We start from the raw sequence: 12,461 nt of genomic DNA on the forward strand, positions 1-12,461 counted from the left end.
CACAAAGATTAACGTCTTTGAAAAAATCTGCGGTCTTTTTTCTTAAAAACACACAAAAAAATAGCAGCATACATGAGCTGGGAAACGCTTCTTGTTTAGTTTCCATAGGGCAGACGAGAAATCTGCATGATAGCATCAAGAATCCGCTTTTCAAATTAGGAACGCAGGAAGCAAAACTGCATGGAATATCAGAACAGGGCATGTGGGTTTTCTCTGATGCATGTCTGGTTCACGCTGCACGTACCTGCAGGACTCTCAGCTGTGTGGTGATTAGTTTGTCACTTGGCAGAAATAAAAAGGAATGCTTTATGGAAAAATTATCTGTGGATGGAAGGAAGGTTGTTCAGGCAGATGTGGGTAACAGTGTGGATGTGGAAATGCAGGTGTTGCTTTTCACCTGTTAAAATGAGTTGGGATTGAAGTAAAAATGTTGATGCCAAATAAATTTAGTAGTTGTTTTCTCTCTAAATTGCCATTGTGTTAGGCAGAAGTGTCTTTTTTTCTAAATGGTATCTCTTAATAAAAGAATTTCATTTGAAGTGCTGTAACATATCCTCCTGGTTAAAAACAATCAAAGGACTCAAATAGCTTCAAGGTCATCACTGTTTGCTTTTACTTGCCATTGTTGGAGAGCAGAGATAGGCTCCCCCCCCCAAACTGGGCAAGGGTGTGATGCCAGTTACAGAGGCACTGGAAGCCCTTAACTGTAGTGTTCTTAGCAGTAGAGATGCCACTACAGCTTCTGAGTGTTTCTAGCACACTGCTGTCTTCTATTTTCTTCCATTCTTAGAGCATTGAATTCTTTAAGTTTTTTTAAAAAAGGAGCTTAATAAGTGCACAGTTAAATTGTTAAGTGCCATAAAAACAGAATGAGACCTCAATCAAAAGGTCAAGGATCCAAACCTGAAGAATTTGCCAGATAACTCTGCATACGTGCTATTCAAAGAGATACAGCCAGTTGCTGCTGTTTGGAAGCGTATGTGTGTGCGAGTAGGAGGAGGAAAAGGAAGGTTAAGGTATGTGTGAAGTAAACACAAGCTGCTATAAAGCAGTTCAAGTCGTGTTGATTCATCAGCCATATGAGTGGGAGAGAAAACAAAGGATCTATGGCAGGTACTTTAGGGCACAAAGAAAAAGCAGCCATGGAACTTGAGGGCAGTAATCTAGGCCCCCTGGAAACAGGAAGGGCACTTGTTTGGGCAGTTTCAATTTCTCATTTCTGTTTTCAAGACGTCTTGTTTCTTTTGCATAGACAGATATTTTTACAGGACGCCTCAATTAGTACTCAAACTCAGTGACTTACATGCTTCATTCATCACGTGTTCCTTAAAGGAAAGGTAGACGCATGACACAACATTTCACTTTTGGGGTTGTGATCTGGATAGCGTAGGTAAAATTCATTTGGAGTCACTGAGGCACGAACCCTATCCATATGTAAGTCTAGAGCTGGTAATTAGAAAGTAAAAACAAAAAACAATTCACATGAGCTGTGGTAAATGCAAAATATGAAGGAGCTTCAGAATAACTTTATTGATGTTGCAAACTAAATGCAGCCTACAGTGTTAAACGTGTTTCCTATTATCTGCTAATGTCTGTTTTAATAAAACAGTGGGAACTAAATGGTTGCTTCTTAATCAAAACCATGATTTCCTAAACATAAGCTTTATGATTCTGTTACAAATTGCCACATATATATAGATCTCTTAGGTCAAACTTTTTTCCTTGTTCATAGAAATAAATAAACAGTAAAACAATTATATACTCTGGAAGATCAAAGTAATTACAACTGAGGCCACGCAAAAGTAAAAAATTCTTTGGGGAAAAAAAAGCATCAAGTTTCAGAGCATGTAGTTCATGTTTAAATAAATATAAGAAAGTGAACAATCAATGATTTGATATCATTAGCAGCAGATGTAAGAGCTATGAGATATGAGTGGAATTGTACGTAATCTCAAGTGAACGGTCTCAGTGTGCATTCTGTGGAACTCACCAAAAAGACAACTAACCTATTTTTGCTTGCAATTCAAAAAAAGTTTTCAGCTCAGCATGGTAATTTTGTCTTGTGTCAAGACCATGCAAGTGTAAAACTCTGCTTGATTTTTTTTTTTTTTTTTTTTTTTTTTTTTTTTTTTTTTTTCCTTTCCCAGCCACCCTGCCCCCATGAGGTTTTAAGATGTTCACAGTTTACTCAGAGGTATGAGAGTTAGTGCACAGATTCTGGAGTCGCTGGTGTGAGGGTGGAGGCTTTTTTTTAACCTTGTTCTGAGCCTTCCACTGCATGTATGTTCAGAGACATGAGGGACATGAGCGAGTTTCTAACAGGATATCTGCTCTTTGGACAATGATGCAGTCCCACTGGACAATGATGCAGTCCCACTGGAATACACACGTGTATTTCAAAGATAGCTTATATTAACTCAGTTCCAATAGAAAACGCACAGTACTTGGAAAATAAGAATCCTACAGTTCTGTGAACTTTTTCTTCCCTCTGTGGACCTGTGTAATCATTTAGAGTGGCAGTTAAGCTATTTAGTTTGTATTATCCTTTTGTTCAAAATACACACTATGAATGACTGTAATATTATTGTGCTCTTTTAAGTTCTGTTTTGTGGTTATAAAACATTTTGAAAAATGTGCACCCTTTTGGTTCTCAGTTGCATACATGACAAGATTTAGGTATAATTAAACTGCTTGAATCAAGAATTGCTCTTTCCTGTTTTTAGTAAAGGCTACATACTAGTGACTGTGGTGCGAACTGTACGACATGTAGAGACAAGTTGCCAAACTTCACCATGCAAATAATGTCACTGTCAAGGGATAAAATTTGCACCAGTTACCTACTCGTTGCCTGGTCTTTTGGGTTCATAGCATTTCAAATACTTCTTTAGTTCTGTTTTTCAATAGATGTTTCACTTCGCAAGTGTCATGCTTTCTATTTTTATCAGAAGGACTATCGCTGTATCAGGATCCTTTCACAACTGAAACTCTTCACTGGTGTGAATCTTTTCTTTTTTTGCCTGATGACACAGCTTGGTTTGGTGGGAGGAAGTTAGGAAGGCAGAGGGAGAAATAAAAATATTGTGAACTTAAAAATAAAGAGATGTATTTTCTTTGTCTGTGTATTAGGAACATATTATTTTTTTTGCTCCTGCCATCAGTGGCTGTCAAAATATAGCTTTCTGTGGATGTGAGTTTTGAGACTGTGGCTGTCTCAAAGTTTTTGTGGAATGATGAGTACTTCTGTTTAAAGGAGGCGGTTCCGGTTATTTCTATTTCAATGGATCCAGAACCAGCTCCCATAAGAAAGAGTTTTTATAGCTTCCTTAAATTGAGAATCTGCTTTGGCTGCTTTTTGTTTTTTCCAGTATTAATGATGCGATGTTGTCTGCTGTTCTGTTCTGGAGAGTATGCACTCATACTTGCTTAATTCCCATAAGGGATTGACAGGCCAATCTGATTTTTTGATTCAGTGTTCTAGAGGTCATTCTAGGTTAAGAGAGGTTAGAACAGGATTCTGAGGGGTTCCCAGCTTTGTTAATACCAAACTAAAGGAGCCTTGAATTGCAGCACGGTCATAACGCCAGTGTGACTTGGTGAAAATTTTAATTATGTGCTTTGTTGAATAGTTTTGAATTGTTCCTCTGAAGCAGATGTTGCAGAAGCCTCATGAAAAGGCATAACAGAACATTCTCAATCAGTGTTTCTGACTTTTAACAACACCCCATTATTGATACACGTGCGTATATGCATAAATAGAAAGTCACAGATACATCTGTATAAACAGATGTGTGTAAGCATACGTACATAGAGATCTTGACCTTTAGCCTTTTTAACTAGATAGTTGAAGCACAAATGGTAAGGCTTTTTAAGTAGAGATAATTTCATGTGTTGTTTAGATATTAGTTGCGGCTCTGACACTGAGCCAGATAAGGTCATTTAGGTTATCTGGGTGGCTCTTGACCTTACCGTAATTTTTTTTTCTTTTCACGCTCCTGACTATGTTTTATTCCACTAAAAATAAAGCTCACTTTTTAAAAGAGAAAGGTAAGAAAGAAGCATCATTCAGGGGCAAGCATTTCAGCATCTAGATCATACAAGACCCGAAGATCATCTCTAACTTGAACACATCCTCACAGTATGTAGACTGCTGTGTTGTACTGTTTTATGAGGAGAGTTGTTCATCTATTTGCACTGGATCACAAGGAAGAAGTGGAATCTCTTTAAGTATAAGCTGAAGCTGGTACATTTCAGCAAGATTTAGAGACCCCTTGGCTACTGTTTTCCCCACCCATATTAGAATATTGTATTTCAGCATTGTCGCTGATGTTAAGTACCAGTCTGGGGGATTTGTGTGCTTGTATTGTTAAGAGACAATTTACCCACTGTAGTGTGTTCTGGGAGCTTTATAAATTGTGGCCCTCTCGGCTATTCCTCTGTATAAAGAGAATTAAAGCAGGCTCTCTTTAAAAAAAAAAATTCTTAAGCTTAACTTTTATGTAAAGTAAATACATTGATGAATTTCAGCTTCTTAGAGTGCCTTTTTTTTTCTTCCTGTCCCTTCTGAAGCAGTGGCTCTTGCTCTTAACAGCACTTGTGGCAGGACAGAAGGGGACGATATGTCCATTAGCTGAACCGCCTCGTGTGCACGTGTGTGCCTGAATCTGCAGCCAGTGCTGCTATACGGAACGTATGTCAGTTCAATAGAGGTTGGAAGCTTTTCTGTTGAGAAACCACTTAGCTGTTTGTCCCTTCTATCTTGTCCCTGCCATGCAGAAGGTTTTTAAGACTGCTTGTATTTCACTTTTTTTTAATCTGTGGATGATGACCGAGTCTGTTCAGATGATCTCACTGTGTCAACTTGATGGCTTTTAAAATGCATTCAGTTCCAAGTACAGTGCTTTTTCTCAGTGAGGACCAGTTGTGTATGAAGGCTGGGACTTCTGTCCAGCCACACTTGATTTCAGTGACTGCAGAATTGTCTTTGTCATGGAAATACTTTTATTTTATATCTCCAGAATTTCAAAACAAGATTTCCTTCAAAATGTATAAAAAGTATTCTTGTGTGCTGCCAAGCAGAATTACTTTTGTTAGTTCAATAGGAAGGGAGTTTTTAGAAAGTAAGCACTATTGGAGGTTAGTTTGGAAAGGGAGGAAGAGATGAAGCTTAGACACAGATATCAACTTTGCTGGTGTGAGAGCTGCAAAATGGCTGTCTCTGATCACGTGGACTTCATAGAACACAAAATCCATTCTGTCACTTAGAACAGAAATGAATTCTGTTCACTCCAAGCGTCTGAGGGCTTACATGGCTTTTGTAATGATGTTTGTGTTCTGTGTCGTTCCTTTCATCATCTTTGCTGTTATGAGTCAGGAAGAGATGTGTATTTATCTCCCAGAGGGGCTGCACAATTGTCTGAGTATTCTAGGGCAATTTGCACCTCCCTCTTGAGGTGTCCACAAAAGGTTAGTGCTTAAATAGCAGGGCATGCTTCCTTCACAGTACTTTGACAGGGAGCAAGATATTTTTATATCAGGTGAGACCATCTAACTGGTATGCTATTTCTGTCAGTTCTGACTAATGTTTGTCCTAATTCTCCTTTTCCATTTTACACAACCAGTATTTATGCATTAGATTGTGGTCTCTAAAATGCCTTCAATGCAATGATTTTTCTGCCTTACGAAGAATAAAGTTCATACTGTTATGTGACCTTCTTAACCTGTACAGCAACCCCAAAATAAACTGGAATGAATTTGTGTTATATTCTTCCTTTCTGAGAAGCAGCTTTTGAAAGCAGTGCAGTTCAGGGACAGCGCATGAGAAGAATGTCTTCCTACATTTAAGCAGGATTGTCTGAGAACATGTTAGCGTTTGTGTGTCCCATGGGATGACTAGGATCTAGTCTGTAGGACAAGAGGAAGGGAAAGGCTGATGTGTGGAAGTCAACAATGCTGGTTCACTCTACCCAGTTCCCTTAACAATGATGCTGATCAATGGCCTCCTTTTTTGATGGTTCTTCCAAGCACAAAAATAGTGACTTGTGCTTTGGGAACGGAGCGATTTGCAGTGCAATGGAGAACAGACAATGGCCTTTCCTGTCTGTTTTCCATTAGACTTGGATAAAGGCCTTTGCTACCCACAGCCAGCGGCCAAAAAAATTCTGTATGTGCTCCATAGCTATTTTGAGGTTATTTGCTATCCTGCAAGAGTAGAGGAAGTGCAAGGTTTTAAATGTTAAGATTTCCTACCAAGTGTGCTGCTCTGGTCAACTCACATTCTCTCCAGTTCTGGCTGCAAGAACAAACAGCCCAGCCAGAGGTCAAGCAGTAAATGAAACCAGTGGATGACTTTGGGTAACTACAAAAATTGAATGTTGAATGAAAATGAGACTCCTCAGATCAGTCCTTTGCACTGAAGTTGGTTAAGTGGGCTGTGATTAAAACAAATAAGTAATTATGCTAATTATAGATAAAAAGATAGAGAATTACCACTATAAAAGCACCTTCTGTGCTCTGGAGTGGCTTTGTTATATTTACAAAGAGGAAGTTGATAATCATAGGGTAAGCAAGAGGGCACCCTGTTGGTGTAGTGCAGCACCCCCAGCTCTGCATGTCACTCTGAGATGGAGGTAGTACGGTGTCAGAGCTGCTTTTCCCATGCAAGGCTCCATGATTCAGAACAGGTTCAGCTCCAGCGAGTAAGGTGCTGTCGGGCTATGAGAAACTGTGGGAACCTCTCCATCTCTATGCCTGTCATACTGAAGCTCACAAACAGAGCTCTTTGCTGGCCCAGACTAGCTTAGTTTGGCCTTTACCACTGCTGGTAATGGCTTTTATGATCACCAGGTTTTAAGTAATAAATAAAACAAAGATGCAAGCTCTGAAGCTGTTGCACTGCAGAACAACCCGGGGGTGGTGACATCCTGTCACAATTGAAGCATGGCAGTCCTGCTGACTAGTAACTTATTACAAAAAATTTCTTTAGCAGCCTCTTCGTGCTCTATTTTGTGCAAAATGCTTGTATGCCAGTGGGACTAAAAAGTTGGGGACTCGCTGGGTCACGGGTGCTGCAGGGCCCTCTTTGTGACCGTGGCAGTGTGGTGCTGGGAGATATGTTAAGATCTGGCTCTCCCTGCTGCATCCATTATTGTGCGCTAAGCAATTTGGATTCCAGTGCTGTCCGTCAGTACAGTGCTGTTCCTAAGCCCTAAATACCCCACAGGCTCTTTGTCAGAATGTTCCTATTAACAACTTGGTGAAAATAAAGGGTGAGGGGAAGGGAAGGTGGAGAAATAAATCTTATTTTAAATCTCTTGAGCTAGTTTCATTTCAAATGGAAAGTTGCATGTGGACCACCCCAAGCTATTGTGCTGTGGACTGTCAGCTGTTTGTACAGGGAATCTGGGTAGAGGGTAAGAGTATCGTGCAGGGGAAGGGTGCACTGGGTTGTTTTTGTGCTGTATCCAGGAAGTTTCTAGCTCAGTATGAAGCTGAAATACATTGGCACACGTGGTAATCATTATGAGAAAAGAAAGGAACATTTAAATATGACAATTTGCTGCTTCCATTCTGTGGATTATGTTGGTGTCCAAGTGTTTTGCAGAGGTAGCTACATCTTGTAGCGGGATATGGGCAGATGAAGGGCAGATACCATTCTAGGGTACTCAGTGAGCTGCCTGCTAAGTTTGGACATGGTACCTGTGGTCCTGGTACCTGGAACCTGCCTATGTGGTATGTATGGCTTCTGGAGGCTGGCTCTTAAATGTGGAGGAGGTGTTGGACTTGGAGCAAAATTGAATACCAGGCAACACGATGCAGGAAGAAAAGGGAAAACACTGCTGTAGTTTTTGTTGTGACTGGACCGCAGATGGCAGGTAGGTAACAGCCTTCTGGGCCAGCTTTTGCTTAAATAGCATGGGCACTGTAAGCAGAGGAGGACTGACAGCAGTACTTGAACACAGACCGCAGGCGTTCATGGAGCCCCCTCCTTCCCAATTTAAGGTCCTGCTGCTCTGTCTTCACTGTTTTATAAGCCAGTGTGTTCAAATACCAGCCAGCTTATAAAGGACTACAGGAGGCTGGCTTCTGCCTCAGCACTGTGTCAGGCTCTCTCCTGCCCAGGCCCACAGAGCCCCACCAGTTCATACTGATGAACAACAGGGAACCTGATATGGGAAATGTGTTGGAGAAGGAAAGAACCTTGAGGAGTTAAGTAACGCACATCTTTTCTGTCTAGCATCACTGTTAATGGTAACCTTTTATTATTGAAGGGATTGAAGTGACTAGAATCTGGTTGGCTTGTTGGGAGTGGTTGTGTGGCAATATAGCCTAATGTGATCGAAAAAGCAAATTGATAAGAAGAGGAAAAAAAACCACCTATGGAAGCAAGTCAAATGATGCCTCCTTGTAATTGTGATTCCAAGTAGCATTGCAGAGATTAACAGCCTGGCAGCCTTTTCATCTTAAATTTTATTTTTATAGGGGTTTATGACTTGGCACTGAAGTCAAGAGTGGGTGGAAACTTGGCAAATGTGGTTCAGCCCAGAAAGTGGATGTTATTTATATTTACTTCTCACCAGGATTTCAAAAACACTTGGTTACTGTTTTTGAGTTCTAACAAGTAGTAATTTATTGGTTTCAGTGACTTATTCTCTGTATGTTTCTTAAACTACAAAATAGGTGAGAAATTGCTTCAGCTTTCCTGAAGCTACTTGTGGAAGGACTTTAGATCTCCAAAGGGTGTAAATGTAGTTCTTGATGCATTTCCTTTCAGTAGAATGCTCCTATTATTTCATGTACACTGAACAACATCTTTATTGTATGTACATTAAGTTAATTCCTGATTCTCAAGTAGCAGCTGTACCTTTGGAATAATTACATTTGGTTTTCCTGGCAACAGTGTGTATTTAATAGCATTATTCAGGTACAGGCTCACCACAGAAAGGCTCAGGTGATTATATGGCCATGTGTTTTCTGTGTGGGCCATGGTGCTGGATGGGGTCTTCTCTAGAAAGAACAGCCTTTCCTCCCTATGACCCTGCATGCCTTCTGTGCCTAACGCTTGGGAATGGGTACTTAATCAGTACTTAAGTAGGAATTGTTAGTACTTTCAGCAAACTGAAATGCTGTGTTATATGTTTAGTAGGCTGCGAGAAATTTATGGAGATGGACAGTCATTTACAATAACGTTTGTGTATTGCAAGAATTGTACGGCATTTCATAGCTGAAACATCGTGCACAAATAAACAGTTATAAAATCAGTTGAGTTGAAACATTGGCTTTTGAAGAAAGATGGAATAAGAATTTTATTAGAAATGCTTGATTTTTACTTATTTTTTTCATTAACAAGGATTTTATTGAAGGTTAAAGGTTTTTTGGATTTTATTTTTTTTTTTTAAGAAAAAAAAAGGGAACAGGGAAGTAAAATATTTTGAAATAAAATTGCTGGGTACTAATTTACCTAGTTATAAAAATGAGTACTTGTGATGTTCTGGAACGACAGCTCTAAAGACAAAAGTTGTGTCTGTGTTCTGGGCATCATTCCCTCCTTCATGAGAATTCAACCCTCTCTGTCTGAGATTAACTCTGAAAGGTGAAAAGAGCTGTCTTTCTGTTTAAAAGGAAACAGAGAAAGTCATCAGTAAATTGTCACCTTGAGTACTATGTAAAGATTCAAAGCTTTACGTGGATTAGGTCTTAAAAGAGTTCAAAATCCTTGTACCACTGTTGATCATTACACAAGTTCTGATTGCGTTACGTTATTTATCAAATAAATCCTGTCGACTCATTTAGCAAGAGCAACATAAACATGAGGTAGTAGTTTGTTAGCTGTATGGTAGCAGTCCCTGGACACTTCTAGATCAATAGATAAATGCCCAATTTTGTGTAGTGAAGCTCGTGGAATCTTCAACTTTGTATAAAATGACTTTTGATTACTTAAAGTTATTTAAGTAATAGTTTTACTTTTTTATTTTATAAACTTCATTTCCAATTTTCAAATATTACTTGTAAAGGAAATTTGGTTTTCTAATACAGGCATTTAATTTGGCAGTTGCATGAAAAGGTGTTGCAGTATTACTGATGTAAGATATCTGAAATGGCTGTAGCTGCATATATGATTACAATAAATGCATCTGGTTTGTAATGCTTCATTTTTTTTGTAATACAGTGTCACTTAAGAATAACAGGCTTTTGTTCAAAATTTATTTTGAAGATGGTGAAGCCATAAAATAACACTATAAACCAGTAAAAGGTTGCTGTCAGAATCTGTTTTCTGTAAAGTGGACATTCATGCACAGTTCCTTCAAGGTTTCCAGACAGAGTAATGAGGCTTTTGTTAGAACCATTGCTCTGAAATGTTATCATTTGTGAATCAAGGATATGCAGGGTTATGTAGCAACTTGATTCTGCTGCAGTACATCTAGGTGAATTCACATTACCTGGTAACTTTATCTGCACATGATGCAAGGTAGACTTTATGTTGGAAAAAATATAATTGCCGAGTTTGTAATGAGAAGTTGTTCCATGAGCAGCATAGGGAATGGTCTGGTTTCCATTGAATTGGTGTGGGTGGATACTAATTTGGGTTTCTTTCCTTCAGCTCGATGCCAGTGATTCTGAAATTTTTCCCCTCTTTTAAAGAGTTATTCAATTTGATGACAGATTCAGAAGTCACTGACAGTGTGAGTGGAAATGTCTAAACTCGTTTCTTTAGGAAATGAGGCTGGAACAGACACCTGCTACCAGTTTTATGAGGAGGCTTCCTAAGAAGTATGAACATGTCTTGATTCTTGTTGCTCTTACTTGTACTGCTTTTGTTCTGTTTTTGAGTAGCTTTTATGCAAGTGCAGATTTGAGAACTAAATTGGGTGCTGTACACCTGGAGTAATTCTTACTCTAATGGTCCTCTTGTAAGTGCCAACTTTAATTGACAGCAAAATAATTTTTCTCTTTTAACAGTGGAAAGAGTGGAAAGAGAAAACCTTTCAGACTATTGTGTTCTTGGTCAACGTCCCATGCACTTACCAAATATCAACCAACTGGCAACTTTGGGAAAAACTAACGAACAGTCTCCTCATGGCCAAATTCACCACAGTACTCCAATCCGAAACCAAGTGCCAACGATGCAGACAATGATAAACCCTGGGCTCCTGTCTCCTCAGCTCAGTCCACAACTGGTGAGGCAGCAGATAGCAATGGCCCATCTGATAAACCAACAGATTGCCGTCAGCCGGCTATTGGCTCACCAGCACCCACAGGCTATCAACCAGCAGTTCTTGAATCATCCACCCATCCCTAGAGCTGTCAAACCAGAGCCATCAAATTCATCGGTGGAAGTCTCTCCAGATATTTACCAGCAAGTCAGAGATGAGCTGAAGAGAGCCAGTGTATCTCAAGCTGTCTTTGCAAGAGTAGCATTCAACCGCACACAGGTATCCGTTTCTGTTCTATAACCAAGAAGTGCTGAGGGGTCAAAGTTGTGACTCTTGTGGGGCTGTGTGGTTGTTGCAGATCAAGGAAAGGTGTACCCCAGAAATAGGGCATACCATCCACAAGTTTTTTCCCCAGTCTCATTGGCATGATTGAGCAAGGCTGTGTATTCATAGAACAGCTGTTTGCTTGAAGTTGTTTACCCTAGTGCTGTCACCTGAGCTTTGTTCTCTAGTTATCGTTCTGCTGGTGTGAGTTCTTTCCTGAGTTCTTCTCTGTGGTTATAAACTTCCACATCTGCTCCTGCCTGATGGCCAGGGGAAGGTAACAAGAGACTAAGTGAATCAGCATCTTTTAGTTTATGTCACTTTCTCAGTTCCTTCTTGTGGTAACTGCTGTTGATTGCACAACTACTGCAGAGGCTAGTGATACAGAAATGAGGAGGACAGGTATTCATAGGCCTAAAGGCAGTCTTGGTGCTGGCTGCGTAAGAGACAATTGATTGCTGGAAAAGATGTCTGCCATTTGCAGCTGGTTTTCTCACTAAAATATTGAAACTTAGATGTTAAAATAATTACACAGCAGCATCAGCGTAAGCCTAGCACCTGGAATACCTTAGGTGAATGCACATTCAGAAATGCAGGCTGTTTATGTTTATCTTGCTGCCAGACAGCGTTCAAGGCATACAAAACACAATTTCTGGTTGATGATACTCCTCCGTAAGGATTGATAAATGGGGAGTGACATCATATTTAAATATCGGTACAATTTTCTTTTGTACAGTCAGAGCTGATCTTTGAGATTAGCTTCACCAGCAAGAGAAGACAAGGGCCATGTTTGTATGTGTCTGCACGAGGTCTGTCTGTCGAGCCATACAGTGCCTTTGTACGTTCTCCTGGATTAATGATTTTCTTTGGCACTGCCATTTTGGAAATGCCATATTATGAGGGAACTAATTAAAGTATGGAGCGCATTTTTATTACTTCCCTTTTTCCATTAAATTCATAAGATGGCTGCACTCAGAAAAAACATTC

At 39.7% G+C, this 12,461-nt stretch overlaps 1 protein-coding gene across 4 annotated transcripts in view; it reads left to right on the forward strand.

Moving 5' to 3' along the window:
• Positions 1–12,461, forward strand: part of SATB2 (SATB homeobox 2) — a 128,975-nt gene that overhangs the window by 67,759 nt on the left and 48,755 nt on the right. For all 4 annotated transcript variants that reach the window (XM_048952983.1, XM_048952982.1, XM_048952985.1 and 1 more), the window contains one exon: positions 10,957–11,429. In XM_048952983.1, coding sequence (XP_048808940.1) covers positions 10,957–11,429 — 473 coding nt within the window. The remainder of the gene's footprint in view (positions 1–10,956; positions 11,430–12,461) is intronic.

The sequence above is a fragment of the Lagopus muta genome, chromosome 8 (assembly GCF_023343835.1).
Source record: "Lagopus muta isolate bLagMut1 chromosome 8, bLagMut1 primary, whole genome shotgun sequence".
Classification (NCBI taxonomy): Eukaryota; Metazoa; Chordata; class Aves; order Galliformes; family Phasianidae; genus Lagopus; species Lagopus muta.